This window comes from Harmonia axyridis, chromosome 2 (assembly GCF_914767665.1).
Source record: "Harmonia axyridis chromosome 2, icHarAxyr1.1, whole genome shotgun sequence".
Lineage (NCBI taxonomy): Eukaryota > Metazoa > Arthropoda > Insecta > Coleoptera > Coccinellidae > Harmonia > Harmonia axyridis.
The window spans coordinates 18,575,267-18,595,521 of NC_059502.1; the positions used below are offsets into that span (position 1 = coordinate 18,575,267).

The window sequence follows — 20,255 nt, forward strand, 5'->3', positions numbered from 1 at the left end:
AACCAAACAACCTACTTATCTATGCGTGAACACTTTCATATACCTTATCTGGGTAACTGTTTCGTGCCAACTGTAACGTGAAACAAGCAAAACAAAAACTTAATTCTTATAAATGGTGAAAAAGTGGCTGGTTTTGCTTTTTGCATATGAGCCTCAGCCTCGAAGATGAGATCTATTCACCTAATACCACTGGAATGTTCTGCTAACTGTTTGAGAAACTTTACTCAAAACAGTATCTAGAGCAATTAGAATATAATAATAATAGTTTAACAGGCCAATTGAAAAGTCCCCGGTCTACCATAGTACCTAAAACACATTTTTTTGGTAAAATTCGATTTTATAATATTATTTAACTTAGTTGCCTTCGAGGGGAATACAGCGATTATAGCGATCTGCCAACTTTTCGATACCATTTTTGTAGTACGATTTGTCTTTCGCTTCAAAATAGGCCTCAGTTTCGGCGATTACTTCTGCATTGGCACTGAATTTCTTTCCAGCGAGCATTCTTTTGAGGTCTGAGAACAGGAAAAAGTCGCTGGAGGCAAGATCTGGCGAATACGTTAGATGCAGAAGCAATTCGAAGCCCAATTCATGCAATTTTGCCATTGTTTTCATTGATTTGTGCCAAAGCGTATTGTATTGATATAACAGCACCTTTTTTTCTTCAAATGGAGCCGTTTTTTAACGATTTCATCCTTTAAACTATCCAATAACGCTATATAATAATCGCTGTAGATGGTCTGGCCGCTTTGGAGGTACTCAATGAATATCATACCTTGCGCATCTCAGAATACTGATGCCATATCCTTGCCAGCTGACTGTTGCGTTTCTCCTAGATTTGGATTCGGTTCATCGTGTGCTGTCCATTCAGCTAACTGTCGATTGGAGTGGACTTAAACAGCGTCAAACACTGCTCAGACTGAACAGACAAAGACGACTCACCCCACAGCATCACATTGTAATTACACTAGACATTAGTCTACTCCCGATAACTAGTCCAAAGACAATATATTTTTTTAAAGCTCTTATAGCACAATAAGAACTACATAACTTCCTTCAAACATTATCAACATTATTCCTCCAATTAAGAGGGATATCGCCATGTAGACCAAAAAACCTCAACCTCAAAGTCTTCGAATTGAATCACGAATTTGTAAATTAAAGCAGTTTCGCTTACATTCAATATGAGTGAATTCCTGTAGCACCAATCAGAAAAAAATGCACTATCAACTCGCATCTCATCTTCAGATTCAGTGCTTTGATGAGAAATGAGGTAACATCTCCAAAGAGCAAAATCTTCATTGAAATGTAAAGTGAACTGCAATACTTATTAATATGATTGGGTAGATAATTCACAAATATAATGAATAATAAGGGCCCTAAAACAGATCCCCGCGGGACACCCATCTTTTCGGGATATTTATTCTACGCTTACATAAAGGCATCGGCTGGTTAGGAAATCCTCGACCAACTCCAGAAAAACACCCCTGAATCCCAGACTATATAATTTGTCAATAATGAAATTGAACTTGAGGCAGTCGAATGCTCGAGGTTGGTCGAAAAACAAGCCCGCAGCCCAGATTCCATCGTCCAAGCAGCCGTGCACGAAGTTGACCATTTCACAGTCTGCGATCTCAGTTGATCTGGAAGGAATCAAAATAAGCAAAACCCCAAGAAGTGGGGCTTTCAGAATTTCAGATTAATAATGAATAATCCACTAGTCGATAATGATGACTATTATTCAAGACGAATAATTGCGAACCGAGCCGTGTAAGCACAGAGAGGGAGAGAGAGAGAGAGCAACGTTTCGAGATCTTAAATTAATTGAAAACTCCTTTGGTCTTGATACAATTCAATTAGTTTTATCTACAGTGTGTTCCTCAATGGGAGGTAAGAGAACAGAAACGAAAATGAAAGATTATCCGGGCAATTTTAAGAAAAAACAGTCTCATAAACATGGGACGCTTTGTTTCCGAGATACAGGTCGTTGAAGTTTTTCAAAGTTTTTTTCCTATAGCATCTAAATTTCAATTGAAATTTGGCAAAGAGCTTATGACTTTCCTAAAAATTTTTTGGATATTCTTCTAGAATTTTTTCTCAAAGAATAACTGAATTCTACATATTCCAAACCTTAAACTTTGAAAATTTCAACGGTTTTCCAATTTTTTGTTCTTGAACGATTTCTTGAATAGCACACCAAAATCAAGAAAAGTTTTTTTTTTCAATCTCATTCAAAATCATGAAATTGATTAATACAATTTTTTCACTGCATTGCCTTGTCCCAATAGTTTCAGAATTCTATAATGGGATTCAATGATAAACCCAAGTCTGAAATTTGAAATGAGTTGAATAGGTACGATTTTCTATTTCATACCCAATTCAAAAAGTAAGTATAGCATACCTACTATTTAAATCACAGTAGGGATAGAATGACTCCAGAGTAGGTATTTTGTTTTATTGAAAAAAATGAACCAATACATCGTACCTACTTCACAAAAAGAGCTTTTGGGATTAATTAAGAATGCATATTTTATGATTGCCTTTGTGGTATTAATTTTCAGGCATTCCAGAGTGTAAAAAAATTATAAAGAGATACAGAGAAATGGGTGTTTAGAGTGACCAAGAGACCAAGGTCAGCTATTGTAGTCACCTGGGCCAAACAAAGGAAACTTAATATAAGTAACTCATATTAAATATATAGATTAAATTACAGTTGAAACAACTATTCGGTAATTATGACTTGAAGATCATTGTACCTTGTTCATTGCCCTTTCAAAGTTGACATATTCCATAACAGAAATAGAGCGATCTTTTCAGAGAACAGAATGAAAGATGATATTATTAGGTGGTCAGCTCCTTTATGAAAAGTAGGAAGTGAAAGGAAGACTTTTACAAATAATGTTTTGCCACCTTTTGAACGTTTGTTAATTCTCTATAATTCTACACCAATACCTTCTTACTTGTTGGATATATTTAGGTTAGGGATTATAATTTATTCTTGCTTCCCAGTCTTCAGAAAGAAGTGGAAGTGATCAATTTTGGGATGAATATTATTTTTCAACTCTGATTCAAAAAAATATTCTCATCAAATGCATTTCAAACCATACCGAACAACTTTGATTCGTATATGTGTGTCGGTCAGTCTGTGTCCGTACATCCTTCTAACAGCTTCAACTTCTACAATGCTTATTCGATATTCATTGAATTTGGTATGAGAATTCAGGGTGTAAATCAAGAATAAGAATTTACTTCAGCATACCCATTTAAAAATAATTGATTTTGGATTATCATTTTCGAACACAAATCTTTCATAAAAGAAAATTCACAATTTTGTTTCGGAATGTGTAGAATCCTAAAATGAAAAAAAATAAGTACCTACCTACATCAATACCCCGTCCAGAGCTTTTCCCGAAAACGGAAACTATCAGAACTATCAGCTTTAAATTTGGTACAAAATTCAATTGTCACATCGCATTGATCTCGTTACTAGCTCGAGGTTACAATCCATAAATATTTGGGGCAAAAAATTTTTCCATTTCATAAGTTGCTAAAATCTGCATTATTTTTATTTTCCAATGATGAATCATTTGATAATAAATTATATAATATCATCATATCATATTCATATCAATTTTTCAGCAACGGATAGGAAATTTTTCCAAAATCATGTAAAGCTCTCTATAGGAAAAATTATATTTCGAAAATTAATTTTTTTACTGTTAATTCAATCTAACAAAACTAACACCTAATTCAAAGTAAATCGATACTCCAGTTTTTGAACTATGAGTAGGTACGAGGAATTCACAACAAAATTCAAAAAGCATCCGGTTCATCAAAAACGAAAATCTTATAGTTTATAATTGCAAAATCAGACTCTCTATTGAATATTTTTTTTTAGGTAAAACATGGTCTCACTCACCGGACGAAGAAATAATATAATGTACGCATAGTAAGTAAAGGGTCTATCTCTTCCATCAATCATTGGTCAGTATTTCTATGCATAGAATTAAATCTATCTCGTAGAGCAATTTGTTAAGCGGGGTTTCAGCGAACAGTTCAAAAAGAGTAGGTACGCTTTATTTCACGCTAGAGACCATCGATGTTTATGAGGTTTTTGCTATTATTAATTTTAAAGATTTCAACATTGCGGAAAGTCCTCAATTATTCTTTATTTTGGAATGGAACAAATAGAATTATTTGAATTTTTAATGGAAGAATGAATATATGAATGATATAACTTCCCACGCAAACATTCATTTTTCTCTTTTTCAATGAAAATTGTAGAATTTTTTAAAATTGCAGAATCACAGGTGTGCAGTTATATAAGGTTTGGTTATGGTTATGTTAGGTTATGGTTATGTTAGGTTATGGTTATGTTAGGTAATGGTTAGTTTAGGTAATGGTTAGTTTAGGTTACGTTTAAATAATTTTGAATGCAATTTGTAGAATTTTTTGAATTGTTTTTGAGAATGACGTCATCAAACTTTACATGTTAGATATTTTTAAAAGTAAACGTGCATAGAAATCACCATTTTCATAACATTTTTTTTAAAAATCTTACCCACCCAGCACCCCTGTTCACTCCTTATCCCGTTCAACAATCAGCAAAAATACTTGTTTGCCATCATCGAAAACCATCAATAATCATTGTAAAATGCACATTTTTAATGAAAAATACCAAAAAAGTGAAAAACACGAGGGGGCGTTAAAGTAAAAAATTACCCATTTTTTTATGAATTTCCACATGAAAACATATACAAAACAAAAAGTCTTCTAAATCAAAAATAAAAACGTATTTTGAATTCTTGCTTGTGGTAAGAAAGGACAGTGAATCATAGGAACGTTTGAGATTACTTCACTCATCGTGAAAAGTGGTGGGATCTCAAAAACGCTGAGGAGAGAGGAGTAGTTAAACTTTGACAGATCACGAGAATGCCACGTGGTATAAACCCCCCTTGAAAGAGAATAAAATTCCATTTGAATAAAATATTCGGAGATAAAATATATAACTGAGTACCTATTGAGTTAGATGTATTAAAATCTGAAAAACTCGAGACAATCCTGACAAAAAATTTTCCCAAACTTTTTCAACTCGAAAAATTCGCTCCTTCTCACAAAATCGTTCATCAATTCATCCTCACAGTCAATTGACAGAAGCGGACATCCCTCGAAACAAAGCCCGAATAATTAGGTATTATTCACCGATTTATATTCAAATCACACGCTGTATTCCAGAAATCGGGCACAATCTATTCGTCTTTTGTGGAGCAGCGAATTTGCCGGAATTTCCCTGATTTTGTTATCCCTTTGATATAATCCTTACTCGGAGCGGGCGCACCACATTCTGTCAGACGTTGCTTTATTTGGGTCCCAACTTAACCCCATAAAGCCTGAAGCTAATTGGGTGTCATTTATCTCAAGAATATTTATACGTGGTTTTATAACATTAATTTAGGTTTCTAGTTAATAATAGTGTCTCACTTCATTTGTAATGCACCAATACAGTCCACTCGGAATTTGATATACCCAGCTAGAAACTTGTATAAATTTATATTTTGACATTCTAAAAGTTGTCTCAAAACCTACATATGGTAGGGTATCTGCGATTATAGAAATTCGAGGTCAAAAATCACTAAAATTGGAGATTTGGACATGTTTTGCAAATATCTTGTTTCCTGTAGGTTTTTCGCTATTTGTTGACATTAATTATCAATATTGTAGAAAACTAAATTCCCCACAACTCTTGATGCGAAAGTGGGAGGAGAGCGCGTGGTTAGATCATTTAAGGTCAATCGGTAGTCCGGACAAAAACACGCCACATGAAGTTTGTTAATTATTGATAAATACAAAATTATCAATTATTTTCATTTCTTATTTACTACCATAACTAAGTATTATTTGAAATATTTTTTATTCTGTTTTTGGAAGTCATCTATTCAGGTGTACAACTTTGTTTCCGCCGTTTTGCAATAGATGGCTGTAGTGGTAAGTGGTAGTCGTAGATAGATCGTAGATGTCATACAATAAGCTTAGGTACTTGTGAACATAACGCCATCGAAATGTTAGTCGATTGTGTCTGCATCATAAAGTTATTCTCGATTAAACGAGCCAAACCCTCGTCATTTGCGGGAGGTTTTAATTTTCTGTTTTAATATGCGGCTGAAGCTCGTCGAATGCTCTCAAATACCCATGGTGACGCCGCTATTAGAGGAAGAACATACCGAGAGTGATTTCAACTCTTCCAGAAGACCAGCAATGCGATGAAAGAGAGAAGGTTTCCGAAGATGCAGAAGTGGAGGCATTACTTGATAAGACGCAACAAGATCGAATCTGCAGGATCATTGGGAGTGACGCAATAAGCCAATTCAAAACGCCTGAAAGTCATGGGAATGATTCAAAAACAAGGACAAGTGGTGCCGTAAGAGTCGAAGCCGAGAGATTTTGAACGGCGTTTGTTTGCTTGTGAACGGCTGCTTGCAAGGCAGAGACGGAAGGGATTTCTACATTACATTGTGACTGGAGCCGAAAAATTGGTTCATTACGATAATCCCAAACGCAAAAAATCATGAGGATAGGCCAGTCATGCTTTCACGTCGACAGCCAAACCAAATATTCACAGTTCCAAGGTCATGCTCAGTATTTGGTGGGACCAGCTCGGCGTATGAGTTGTTAAAACCGACTTATACAATCACAGGCGATCGTTATCGAACGTAATTAATGCGTTTGAGCCGAGCAGTGAAGAACAAACGGCCGCAATGCAACGAGAGACATGATAATGTGATTTTCTCCAATTCTGTGGTTATTCCGTTCATTCTTCCACATCTTGTAGAACAAAATCGTGCGAGAATATATCAGAAACGCACAGTTTTCATGGTTATATTTTATTGTTCTATGTTGGTACTCCGAACTTTCCGCCACGGCTTTATCTGTCAATTCATCAATTTGCCTTAAAGAAATCAGTTCTGCCAACCGACATTTTTCAATGCAAAAATCACTAAATTATATTTATGAAAATATTTCATTAATTTCAATGAAAATGCAATGAATTAGAGAAAATAATGTATAATACTCGTACAGAAGGCTCATTCTACCACTCGTTCATTCCAAAGCTCGCCACTCCGTGGCTCGTTTTTGAATTTTGAACTCGTGGAAGAATACCAATACCTTCTGCACTTGTATTATAAATAACTATTATAGCACGACAATGCTCGACCCCATGTTGCGAAAGTGGTCAAGACATACTTGGAAACGTACAGATGTCAACATATTCATGAATAAAATTGCAAAGCCTTGGGAAATTATGTCACTTGGCCCTTATTTCCGTTTAAGGTGCTTGAAGAGATTGAAACACCGCTTTAGAGGATAATCGTACACCCACAAATTTGCAGTCACAAGATGTCCTTCCCTATATAAAATTGACCTTTCTCGCCGTTTTCTGAAAACTGTCATATTTACGAAAATATTCAATCATACCTTTTTAATTATTGGGTGCACAATCCAAAATACTCTCAGGTTTTGTCTATAGAATCAATTTTCGGATTTTTATTTTCAGCTGAATCTTTCACCTTTTGACTATTACTATTGCTAATTAAAAAACACATGGATTGAAGTATTTATTACAAAATTTACATATATTCGTCCTTATTACTTAAAAATTTCCTTTTATACCCATCGTCTTTGGTAACGATTTTTATAGTTTCAATGTCCTGAAGGAATCTTTCTCCCTGTTCACTGAAACCATCCAAGTTATCTGGAAAGCGATCTAAGTATCTGTGGAGGTAGTGAACTTTTATTCTCATGTTACAACCGAGAATGTAATATTTGTACCTGGATAAACTAGGTTCTTTTCTTTTTATCTGGATGCAAGTATTTCAGCCGACACCTTTGAGAGGTTTAGACGAGGGTTTAGGTCTCTTGCGAGGACATTCAGATTGTTTTTGATTAAAGCAATGCGGAGTTGTTAAATCTGCTCCAAATTGGCTTCCGTCATTTCATTTCTGTTTCATTTTTTGGGAGTTCAAGAAGACTGCTGAAGGGTGAAAAACCACTTGTATCTCGAAAACTAGAGCTAATAAAAAAAATGTGGTGGTGTTTTTTGGAAATTCGGCAAGTTTTTGTTTTTCATTTTGTTGGCCTGTGCTCTTTTTTGTGGTGTTAGTTTGTTTGCTGATGTTCTATTCCTTTGAAGGAGCTCACCTCTTGACCCCTGTCTGGAAAACCAGTGATGTTTCTTTGCTCTGACATTACTACCGCTCGTTTGATGTTTAATTCCCTGGTTTTCGAAGCTAGGGTTTGAAGGTATCCAACAAACCCTCATTTTATTTATTTTGTTAATTGACATAATCTGAAACACAGTAACACACTTGTAAAGAGAGACCACTGAAGAGTGGGTTGTTACTCTTCAATTCCCTTAATTCTTTTTTTATAGACATCGCGTTCATCTGATGTATTTGCACAATGGAAAAACGAGCAGAGGCTAGAAAGAACTTTTGTAGTTTTGGTAGGTAGATGCCTGTTTTTACTACCTCGTATTGAATTGGTCAAATTCTTTATTAGACTGAAAATCATATATTTCAGCGTTTTTTTTATCCGATGAAGCTACAGTATTTTTTAATTACCAGTATTTTATTGCTGAAGATCTGTATATAACACCCAATTTTTATTTTCTGTGAAATTTATCATGCTTCATTATTGTTGAGAAGATTCATGAAATATAAAGTTAATCGAAATCAGTTCGATACCGTGAAAAATACACCAAGAGAACTGGAACAAAGTTCAACATTCTGAATAAGAAGAAAGTTATTCATGAATAAACAATGTAATATCATTAAAAATTGAAGTTCTAAAAGTGCAGATTGCAATACTTTTCACCTTGCAGAATAATTCATATTCTGAGTCTAAAACAGAATTTTGTATACTGAATTTAATCGCGTCTTATTCATTTTGCAAGAACTGATTTAGAGTCGAGGAAAAGTTTCGAAGTTTAGGAAGGAATGCAGAATTCATTTATTGTTCCATCTGCAATCTTTGAAGTTCTATCTGTCAAGATATCAAATATTAGAAAATTGTGATTTATTAATCAATCCAGATTTTGAGTTCTCATTTTAAGCGATCGCTCTCCGAGAAGATCGCTGTATCATTTTGACACAATGTTCGAATTTTCGAATTGTGAGTCTCAAGCAATAAGGTTCGACTCATTGAAGAGGAATTAGTCCTCAATTTTAGTCACATCGTCCATAAACACAATAACTTTGGAACGGAAAGATCTAGAAACTTGCAATTTTCAGAGTATGTTCAGATCTCGAATGGGACAGTTAAGAGGGATTACCACCACGTGGCTTTAGATACGTGTATCAGCCAAACATTAATTACTCATTCATTTCCCTTCTGGCACTCCTGCGATGTACGGTGTACGAAGTTGTACATTCACGTTATCTTCTTTCTCTTTACGTAGTACATAAGTAGAGGGCAGCACTGTACGACGTTCGAATATTTTTTTTACAAAATTATGGTTTTACCTCTTTCGTAATGGTTTTGTAGGTTTTTTCATGAATATTTTAAAAATATATCAATGCTTTGTAAATTGATCATGTCATAAATTTTTTTGCGAAAAACAAAAGTTATCAACTTTTTTTCATTCGCAAATTATACATATATATTATAAATATTGTCATTCTACAATTTAGATTATTGTTTGAAGAAATTACCTCATAAAAATCGGTGGTTGTAAGAGGAAAAATCTATAATCTCGTTTTGAACTGAGCAGTCGCGTGGTGGTATTCTCTTTCAAGTTCGTTGATGGGCGAAATCCAACTAGGGGTTCCGCAAATATAACTGTTCGAAATTGGGTTCTCCTGATAATTTCAAAACTAAACTAATTCAATCCGACTAAAATGTTGCAATAAGATGCGTCATCAGAATCACAAAAGATTCAAGAATATCGAAAAAAATAATTTTATCGTTTTGCCATTATTCTTCAATAATATTTCACTAACTATGAGCAATATATAATTTTAAAATTGAGTAGGCTATGTTAGCTATACACTACTTTCCATAGCAGTTGTAGGAAAAGTTTATTTCCCTATGGATATTATAGAGAGTGCATACGTGGCTGATGGCGCCATCTATTAGAATATCGCTTCAAGGGAAATGAGCACTATTCATCATTGAATAGCTTTCTACTGTTATTATATTGTTATTTTTTTCGATAAATATTATTTTTCTAAGTATTCAACTGATTTGAATCTTTTCCAAAAATAAAATAAGAATTTCTAGGAAAACATCTCGTTTCATAAAATTTTAAGAATTAAGTGAATATTCTCCAATTCAAACTATTTTGTTTTTGTTATGAAATATCAATATCTCTTTAAATTCTCACTAGTAAGCCCTTAATAATATAACTATTTTTTAAAGAGAACAAGCAATGCTCTCTTTTTTCAACGATGGTGCAAAGAAGAAAAAGAAAAGCATAGATAAAATTTTGTTAGCATTCAGAAATCAACTCATTTCCGATTAATGGGGTTAGATTAGAATTGTTAGAAAGACGTTTAATTAATATTCAGTTTTGGAAGTTATCCACAGTATTTTTGAAAATTGTGCCTCCTTTTCTCGAACCCATTTAATGGAAATTTCCAATTGATAATTATTTGTTCTCTTCTCAATCAAAATAACAAGTTATTTAATAATATGCTAGATATGGATGAACCAAGTAAGAAAAAACATAAGAAAGAGCATAAACATAAACACAAAAAGCATAGTTCAGAAAAGTCTGATAGTAGTAAAAAGCATAAGAAACATAAGAAAAGCAAAAGCAAACATAGCGACTCCAAAACGAAAAGTGACACAAGTACAGCTAATGAAAGGTATACTCCCGAGGTTTCCCCTAAAAAGGCTTTAGATGTTGAAGAAGATAAAAATATGTCTAGTGTAGAGTGTGACTTGCAGACAGAGTTAAATCCTAATGATGTTGTAAAAGATATATCTCAAGGACTTGTAGGTACACACTCGCTTGAAATAATTTCTTCTGAAAGCGAAGAAATGCCTGAAGTAGATTGTGATAGTGATGCTATAGATGTGGATGTTATTGAAGCTGATATGGATTTGGAGGAATTGATGAAACAGAAGGAATTACTTCAATTAGAAATTGCTAGAGCTGAATTGGAAAACAATGGTAAAAAGGTCAGTAAAGTTGTTGTAGATGAAATAATTTTATTGGATGATTCAAGTAATGAGGCTCCAGCTAGTTTTGAGAATAGCAAAAGAAAGCTTTCAATTAGTAGAGAAAGAAAGGACACGAAAATTCCTAAATTAACGTCTGATAGGAAAAGAAGTGATCGTTCTTCTAGTAGAGAAAGAGCAAAGAGAAATCATAGGGACAAATTATTTAGAGATAGAAAATCAGATTTAGATAGAAGTAGAGACAGAAGAAGTGAAGATAGACAAAGAAAAGGAATTGAATCTAGAAGATCTACTGATAGATATTCTAGAGAAAGGTCAAATGCTCATGAACATGATCGTCATAGATATGAAGATCATAGATTCAGGAATAGAAGATTAGATGACATGAGATATTCAAAGGAAAGACCTAGAAGTAACAATTTATATTCACGGAATGGATATGATAAATCTAGGGATCGACATGATAGATATCACCATAAAACCCAGAGATCAGAGAAACAAGATAAATTCAAAGATTCTTTGAGTGAAGGAATGAAAAACAAACAAAGTGAAAGCAGTGATTCAGAGATTAATGTTGATTTCAATGAAGATGAAGAAGACGAGGAACAAATCATTGAAAAACGAAGAAAACAAAGAGAGGAGCTCCTAAAAGTAAGTTGAGATTTGAAAATGTACATAATAAATATTTTCTGCGGAATATTCTTTTTTTTTTCGATTATAAAGGTTCCCATAAACCAACGTGGCAAATCCTAATGTTCGTACCGCATCTGAGTCTGGTTCCTTCTAATTCATTATCGATTGATGTTTGATAATCGGAAGAACAGATTATCGATTGATAGGTTGATAATTGGTAGTACCAATTATCAAACTATCAATCGATAATGAATTAGTAGGTTCCAGACTAAGATAAGGTATGAATATTCTCATTTGCCGCATTGGTTTGTGGGAACTTTTAATCTGAAAGTAAGGTAGAATGTGAATTTTTCCATTAATCTCTGTTTTTTTAATTCTAGAGACTTGAAGGCAACACTCAATCTAATGAAGATTCAAATACCAATTTTTCTGAACCATCTTCACCACAATCAAAGATCAAAGAAAATTTTGATTCTGCTCCTAGTGAAAATGCAGAACCAGAACAAGACAGTCATAAGTCCAATGATGAAGGAAATCAAATTAGTATACACAGTGAAGAGTCACTCACTCCTCCTTTGTTGCCTAATATGAAAGTTAAAAATATGGAAAAGAAAGATGTTAAACCTATCAAACAAAGTAATTGGGATATGTTTGCTGAGCAGGACAGCTATAAAGCAAATTCTGTGAGTATTAACTAATAAACTAGAATTGTGAATAGAAACTTAATTAATAATTCTTTCATAAAACTGGGTAAATGGGTTTACATAACGTAGCATTTCTGCACAGAAATGTTGATAATCAACCCACATAAATAAAGAACATACAAAGCAGGTTGCCGAGGTGCAATTGACGAATTTCTGTTAACGATACTATTATTTATCTTATTTGCAGAACATATCTCTCATTTTCTGTAAAATTTCAATAAAGCCAATATATATATATATAATTTTGTTCTCCAAAAACAGAGAGATTAGATTATCTGTAATTATTATATTTCTCAGGTTCACATATATGGAAATTCTTGTGCACTGTCAATTCTCTATCTAGAACAATTCCAAGAATCTTGCAAAATTTCGTGTTAATAGCGACTTCAGAACTCAGAATTCAGAAATCAAGCAGAGTAAGGAGCAGTCAAAAGCTCCTAAAGTCATGTCGATGCTTTCCCCATTTTTTGAAACTAATATCTTTTGATAAGTCAACTGTAGAGTTATCTAGTTTAAGAATTATTTTCGCGAAACATTGTCCTACTATGTAATCTCTATACAAGGTATAACATAGGCTTGTGTTATTATGTTGAAAAAAATAAATTTCTTGCTCTATTTTTTTTTTCCAAAAAAATGAATAGTTGTTTCATATATTTGGTTCTTTTCAGTCACCTAGTACTATAATCGCTAAAGGTTCTGGTGCAGAAAATCCTGCTCTAACAGATAATTGGGATGATGCTGAAGGCTACTATAGAGTAAGAATTGGTGAAATTCTTGATAGTCGTTATATGGTTTATGGCTATACTGGCCAGGGAGTTTTCAGTAATGTAATTAGAGCCAGAGATCAAGCAAGAAGTAACCAGGATGTTGCAGTGAAAATAATAAGAAATAATGAAATTATGTAAGTATCAGTGTAATGAATTGATTCAATTATTCGAAAATATAATCATTGAAAGTAATTTCATCCAATAAGATAAGCAAAGAATCGGCTATTCCAATTTTCTCAAATTCAACAAAAAAAATTAAATATTCTCTTGGTGTAATTGTATTATTGCTCTCAAGTTTACTGGAGGCAAAAAAAAAGCAAAAATGCATGGTAGGCAATTCTACATAACTTTGGTTTTTGTTTTGCGATCTGTGTTCACAAGTCCTTGTAACAGCCCTAACATCTATAATTCTTATCTAAGGTTTCAGATTGTTCAGCTGTTCGTGATATACAGTGCGTTTTTCAAGTATGCAAAAGTGAAATCCACCTAGACCTCAATATCTCAGGTTACAAAGTTTCAATTCTGATCAAATTTTGTCATGTTTATTAGGTTTGGTTCATGAATGATTCTGTAGAAATTACAGCTTTTCTGCATAGTGTGCATTGTGCAAGCACAAAACCTCACCAGACCTCAATATCTCACGTTGTATTTTCCAAATTGATAGAATTTAATATAGGGATTTTGAGTTCAGCCATAAATGCTTATATAGAAATTTCAGCTAGCGAGTTGAAATTCAACTTGAAAACAGAATATTAGTGTAAGTTCGTCTACGCTGGAGCCATTTAAATTTTTGAGATTGCTCAGTGAAATTTATAACTTTTAGGCACAAAACTGGATTGAAAGAATTGGAGATATTGAAAAAACTAAACGATGCAGATCCAGAAGATAAATTACATTGTTTGAGGTTGATAAGACATTTTTTCCATAAACAACATTTATGCATGGTTTTTGAGCCATTGGCTATGAATCTTAGGGAAGTTCTCAAGAAATATGGAAAAGATGTTGGTTTACATGTGAAAGCAGTGAGAAGTTATACTCAGCAGTTATTGCTAGCATTGAAATTATTGAAGAAGACGGGTATCTTACATGCAGGTTAGCATTCATAAATATTCTGTATTTAGTTTTTTCTTGTTAATTTTTTTCTATGATTTATATCCTATATTGAGTTGAAGTAGAACATGTGATTTTCATTTCTTTGTTTTTTGGCAATTATAGCTGATCTTGTACCAATCTAATCTGCATTTAATTGTGCAAAGGTTAAATTTGGAACTGAAGTGGATAATCAATTTTTCTACTTTGTTTTTATACAATTTTCATCCAAAAATTTTCAATCCCATTTTTCCATGAGGTAGTAGTTTGAATATGTTATCGATAATTTAGATAATATTTGATAACTTTGTTTTTAAATTATACAACTTAAGAGATATAAAGTTACTGGTCTCTATATAAACCTCGTTTCTTCCACTCAATATTGTACCAAAAATCATTTCGCACACTTATATGGCTCCCTGTGGAGAGTAAGTGCAGAAAATAATATTATGATAATGTAAATTGCTGATTTTCATTTACATTATATCAATGTATATTCAAAAAAAGCTGTCTTTACCGTTGACAATTTTTTTTCATCTAAAGAAGTTCAACAAAGTTAGAAATGTCTAGTTATATCTTTTTATTAAGACTTGACGAATATTGCTTGACATATTTCTTATTATTTTATTGTTTTTCTCAGAATGGCAAGGTTTTTTGTTTTACAATATGAAGGTCATATTTTATGATCATTCAACTATTACCAGTACATAACATACTAATTGTAAGGTAAAATTTGATTTCAGGGTTGATACTGATAAATTGTACATATGGAATTAGATCTCTATTCAATATAAAAAAATATAGAAAGGAATTTACTTATATAACATACTTGTTCGTTTGTTGTTAGTTACATTGTGATGTTTTATTAAGTATGTTTTTTATATATTTTACAGGCTTGAAAAAGGGCTCTGCCCCAAACGTTGCCTATCAAATGACAATTCTATCATAAACAATAAATATATTCAGTATCAACCCTGAAATCAAATTTTACCTTACAATTAAAAGTGAACGGGGTAAATAATTAAATCAGTAAATAACATACTAATTATTGTAGTACTGCATTTACCTGTATGCTAAAATTCTGTTTCTGTAGATGAAAGCAACATTATTATCTCTCAGTTTTTCAAAATAAGTAGATAACCCTATTTTGCAACCTATACATACAGGGTGATTCACCGCAATAGCCTATTAGACATTTATGGAAAACTAATCATAATTTTTTGCTGAAAATTTGCATATTGGAGTTTGAGACAATAATCGTTCTCCCTAAAATATTTTCACATCTCTATAATAGCCTAACCTGCTAGTGGTGATTTTTGTTATTTTCCAAGTTCCTTTCTCAGAGTATTGATGACAAAAACTATTCTGTTTGAATAGATAGACCAACCTTCAGACCAGGGTACAACTATATTGTTATGAAATTGCATTCTGAAGCATTGAAAAGACCTACTAATCTAATAAGTGTAAAAGGAGTTGAGATTGGTATATATGATCCTTCTAACAATTTCTGCTCCTTATGAAGTAATACATGCAAGTTCAAAATACAAAATTAAGTCAGAAATTGATTATGAAATTCTGGTAGCAAAAAGAACATTGTCTTGAAATGAAATGTTGAATTGAATAATTTTTATATGATTATTTCTTAGATTTTAGTAGAATATTTTTAGGAGTTAATAATGTGTTTTTATGCTACATTTTGCAGTAGTAGTTGTATAAAACACATTTTCAATTTGTATTTTTAGATTTCATGTATTGCAGAACTACATTAGTTCAATTATGAAGGGTAATAACTACATATTGATTTGTTACTTGTGTAAATAACCATAATTCTTTTATTGCAGATATAAAACCGGATAATATATTGGTAAATGATAGCAAATTGGTTTTGAAATTGTGTGATTTTGGTTCAGCTTCATATATAAACGATAATGATATTACTCCATATCTAGTATCAAGATTTTATCGAGCTCCTGAGATAATTCTAGGAATACCTTATGATTATGCTATTGACATGTGGTCTGCGGCCTGCACCATATATGAACTTTACACTGGAAAAATATTATTCTCTGGAAAATCTAACAATCAAATGTTGAAATTCTTTATGGATGTGAAAGGCAAATTCCCCAATAAAGTAATTAGGAAAGGGGCTTTCAAAGAGCAGCATTTTGATTCTAATTGTAATTTTCTCTACCATGAAATTGATAAGGTCACTGAGAGGGTGAGTATGTTACATGTTAACTTTTTATAGAACATTTTACTGAAGTTGGCGGAAATTTAGAATCATGATCTATCCTTGTGTCTCCCTTAGAATTTCCTATGCATTTCTTATGGAACTGCGCAAATGTGAAATACCCGATTTTTATCTCATTTTGTATAGAAGCAATTCATTGAATTATGTATGAGTCTAAGAACATCACTTATATTACAGGAAAAAATTGTAGTTTTGTCTGTTAACAAAATGACAAGGGATCTACAATCTGAGCTAGTAAGTAGCCAAGTATTGCCAGCTGACCAACTACGAAAAGTAACCCAGCTTAAGGATCTGCTAGAAAAGGCATTGGCCATAGATCCAGTGAAACGAATAAGCCTCAACAATGCTCTCACACATCCATTTATCCAGGACAAGATTTGAGATCAGGTTTGGAGAGGTAAACCTATGAGAAGACTACAAATAATAAAGTTCAATTCTGTAAATTATCAGTTTAAAAGGAATTTTTCATTTATTGGAATTTAAGTTCTTGTAGTAAATGGGGTTATTTTCATTTACATTTGTATATAGTATCTTAGAAGAAAAATAAAAATATATTCAAAACTGCAATTCCAGTGTTGTTGACTATCAATCGAAAAACTCAATGCCTTTTTATTCATATATATTTTCTATGTATTTTATCCATTTTGGTTTCTGAACCTATTATTAGTTTTGCTTCAAGCTTTTTGAACGCGATTAATATTCTCATTCGAAGAAAATTGGTTAATCGAAAAACAAAGCTAAAAATTCTTTCATGCTAGACTATTTTGTTTAACAAAATTCAAAATTCCTTCTCAATAGTTGATTTACTATTTTGACTTATTTGAATTATTATTTTTGACTTGTTTGAATTATAAATATTGATTATTAAAGACTAATGTTTGCTATAATAGTTTTCATTTATATATTAAATTCTAGTATCCACTTATATCATATAAAATATCATTTCACTTCAAAAATATTATCATTTCTCAATTGAATGAAATATTTTCGAAAAAACATTTACAGGTTGGATAGTAACTGAGAATAAATAGCATTACAAAAACATTTGATTTCTTTTCAGAATGAATTTCACTTGGTGCAAATACCATGTTAAATCAAAAAATTGGAGAGTATTATTAAGAAACCTCGGAATTTTGAAAGTTTTGAGAATTTGAAGAGGTCTTCGGAAAGGAGAAATTGATCCAGACAGTAAGTGAACAATACAAAAATAATAAGTTATGAAAATATAGGCTTATTTATTTTTTTCAGGAAGTGAAAAAGTCGCAAATCAATTTGATTAGGTAGGAGAATTTAAAATTAGTAGAAACTGACAAAACTGAACTGAAGCAGAACACCATTTTTCGTAATACTTATATCAATTATTGAAACTTGATGTAGTTATACAGGATGTTCAGCGGAAAGTTGAACTTACGAAAAGGTAGGTAGAGTCATCTGCTATCTACTCAGCCCCAAAGATTTTATCTAGGCCTGAAGAATTTTTTCTTAATGCTACAAGAAGTTGTGCCTTAAAATTTTCGCTAACTCTTTTCATGAAATTTTTTTTTATTTAAACTTAATGGTTGCATAGAAACGAAGTTATGGACCCACTAATTATAACAAAAAATTTCAAAATGAACTTCACATTGCTTTCAAAATTCCAAAAATAAAAAAAAGTGTAGGATACACAAATTCTTGGGGTCTAGGTCAAATCTTTGTGGCTGAGTAGGTAGCTGACGATCCCACCTACCTCCCATTTTTGTATGTTCAATGTTCTGCCGAACACCTTGTATATGATTGAAAACAGTATTACTATTGCTCTTTCTTTCAGCTAGTTTGGAGGTTGGAGATAAATTCTTTGGGGTCTAAAAAATAGAGTAGATTTTTTAATTACAAGTGCACTAGACTATTTCAGTGGAGATTGGCTTGTTACCTACCCAAATATGGTTGGATATTTTCAATATGCGGAATTGCTTAATGAATAACAGAAAACTTATCAAGACAAGTTGAAATATCATTCAAAGATTCACAGATTTTTTTGAAAGGTAAATAATTTTTCAAAATGCCCGTTCTGGAATAACAAATCTTATGGATCGTCAAATTGTTTTTTATATAACTAAATCCTAATCTTTGAAATTACTGAAAAAATAAATTGGGGATATTTAAATAACGTACAATGGGAATATATTTCTTTTTTTACACAAATATCTATTTATATTTGAAACTAGTCGAATGACTATGATTTCTTTTGAAATCCCCCAGTTATCTAAGAACTTACCACTCTAAGACTATAATTATTTGATCAAGTACATAAACTGTTGTCCAATAAATTATGAATCAATTGCTCTCCGATAGTAGGTAGCCTCTTCCACCTGTATGGCAGATCAATTATCGTTTTTGCGGAGTTTCTGGTCGTTAGGTTATGCACGTGGAGGAAATAGAAAAGTAATTCAAGCATAATTAGTTTGAATAAAATTTCCTCATCAGTTATTAAAACATTTGACATTTTCAGTTACACCCTTTGACTTCACATCATATACAATGAGTATTTTTTGCACAATTTCTACACACTTTTCTGGTGATTTCACTGTTTGCACAAGGGGTCTGACGTTATCTTTAGGTAAATGCGCCTAATGATATTTTTTATTTATGAAAATATTAAAAATATTAGAGTACACAAATGTACAAGAACGTAAAGTATTATAGTTTTGGTTTATTAATCTGATTAACCAAACTCTAAAATGAAGAATATTTTTCAGTATCTCTTAAAATTTTCTTAGTTCATGTTTGGGGAGTTGACTCTTAAAATAAAAAACATTTCATATTTTGCACGATGGTTTTCATTTCCCCCTCTCTTTAAAGAAAATTTCTTTTATGATAAATACTATCCCCAGAGTTTATTATTTCAAATCAATCGATTAATTTAAGGAGAATTGTTTGTGATTTTATATCAATCTGATAGGACCGACGCGTTATTGCAATCGATTTTTGCACAAAATTTAATGAAAATATTGCTTATTTACCAAAAAAACCATGGACAATAGACTAATTTTTGTATTCAAATTTCCTTATGCAAAAATTGGTATGTATGTTATAACGCCTGGATTTTTCAATTTTGATTATAAAATAAAAACGAAGTTCAACATATCATATTTTCTAAATTATTATAGTTGGCACCTTACGGTAAAAAATATAATATTCAATATCATTGCAATACATGTTCCCAATTTTGGATTATGGGTCCTTAAGTTTTAGAGAAATTTTATTTTTATTTTGAATTGTTTTGAAAAGAAATGGATTTTGTTCTCAAGTCATGTCGAATAGCAAACGATTTTTTCAACAAATTTCATATGAATAGCTCCCATAGTTTCCTTGAAGAGCTCTGAGAGTGTATAAATGGTTAAAAGCGCGCTCGTTCTTTTAACAGATCATCACGATGTTTGTAGATTTCGAATTCAGAGTCGGCTATCTCAAACGATAATGTCCTGCTCACTTATGACGAATCCATACTTATATTCAGTTGAGGTGTCCTGCCTTTTATAACAGTACACTTTGTTGTAAAGCCAATTAAAGTCTTTTTAATTTATGGACAAGGGGAGGTGATCAACAAAGATTAGCATACTTCTGGTAGTAAACCATTTAGTTATTCTGCATCAA

General features: G+C 32.3%; 1 protein-coding gene across 6 annotated transcripts; it reads left to right on the forward strand.

Moving 5' to 3' along the window:
* The first annotated feature begins 10,491 nt into the window (after positions 1-10,491).
* On the forward strand, positions 10,492-19,427 carry LOC123674127 (serine/threonine-protein kinase prp4). Of its 6 annotated transcripts, none has more exons than XR_006746584.1 (9): positions 10,492-11,829; positions 12,192-12,494; positions 13,184-13,416; positions 14,106-14,374; positions 16,213-16,589; positions 16,800-17,019; positions 17,683-17,810; positions 17,871-18,039; positions 18,430-19,427. XR_006746584.1 is itself a non-coding variant. In XM_045608997.1 (6 exons), exons 1-6 carry the CDS (start codon positions 10,687-10,689, stop codon positions 17,001-17,003), a joined length of 2,529 nt encoding a protein of 842 aa, XP_045464953.1. In that variant the 5' UTR covers positions 10,492-10,686; the 3' UTR covers positions 17,004-17,189. The 6 variants fall into 6 exon arrangements, 1 of the variants encoding a protein (XP_045464953.1); XR_006746585.1 differs by having other exon boundaries at positions 18,434-19,427; XR_006746586.1 differs by having other exon boundaries at positions 17,871-17,902.
* Positions 19,428-20,255: the final 828 nt, after the last annotated feature.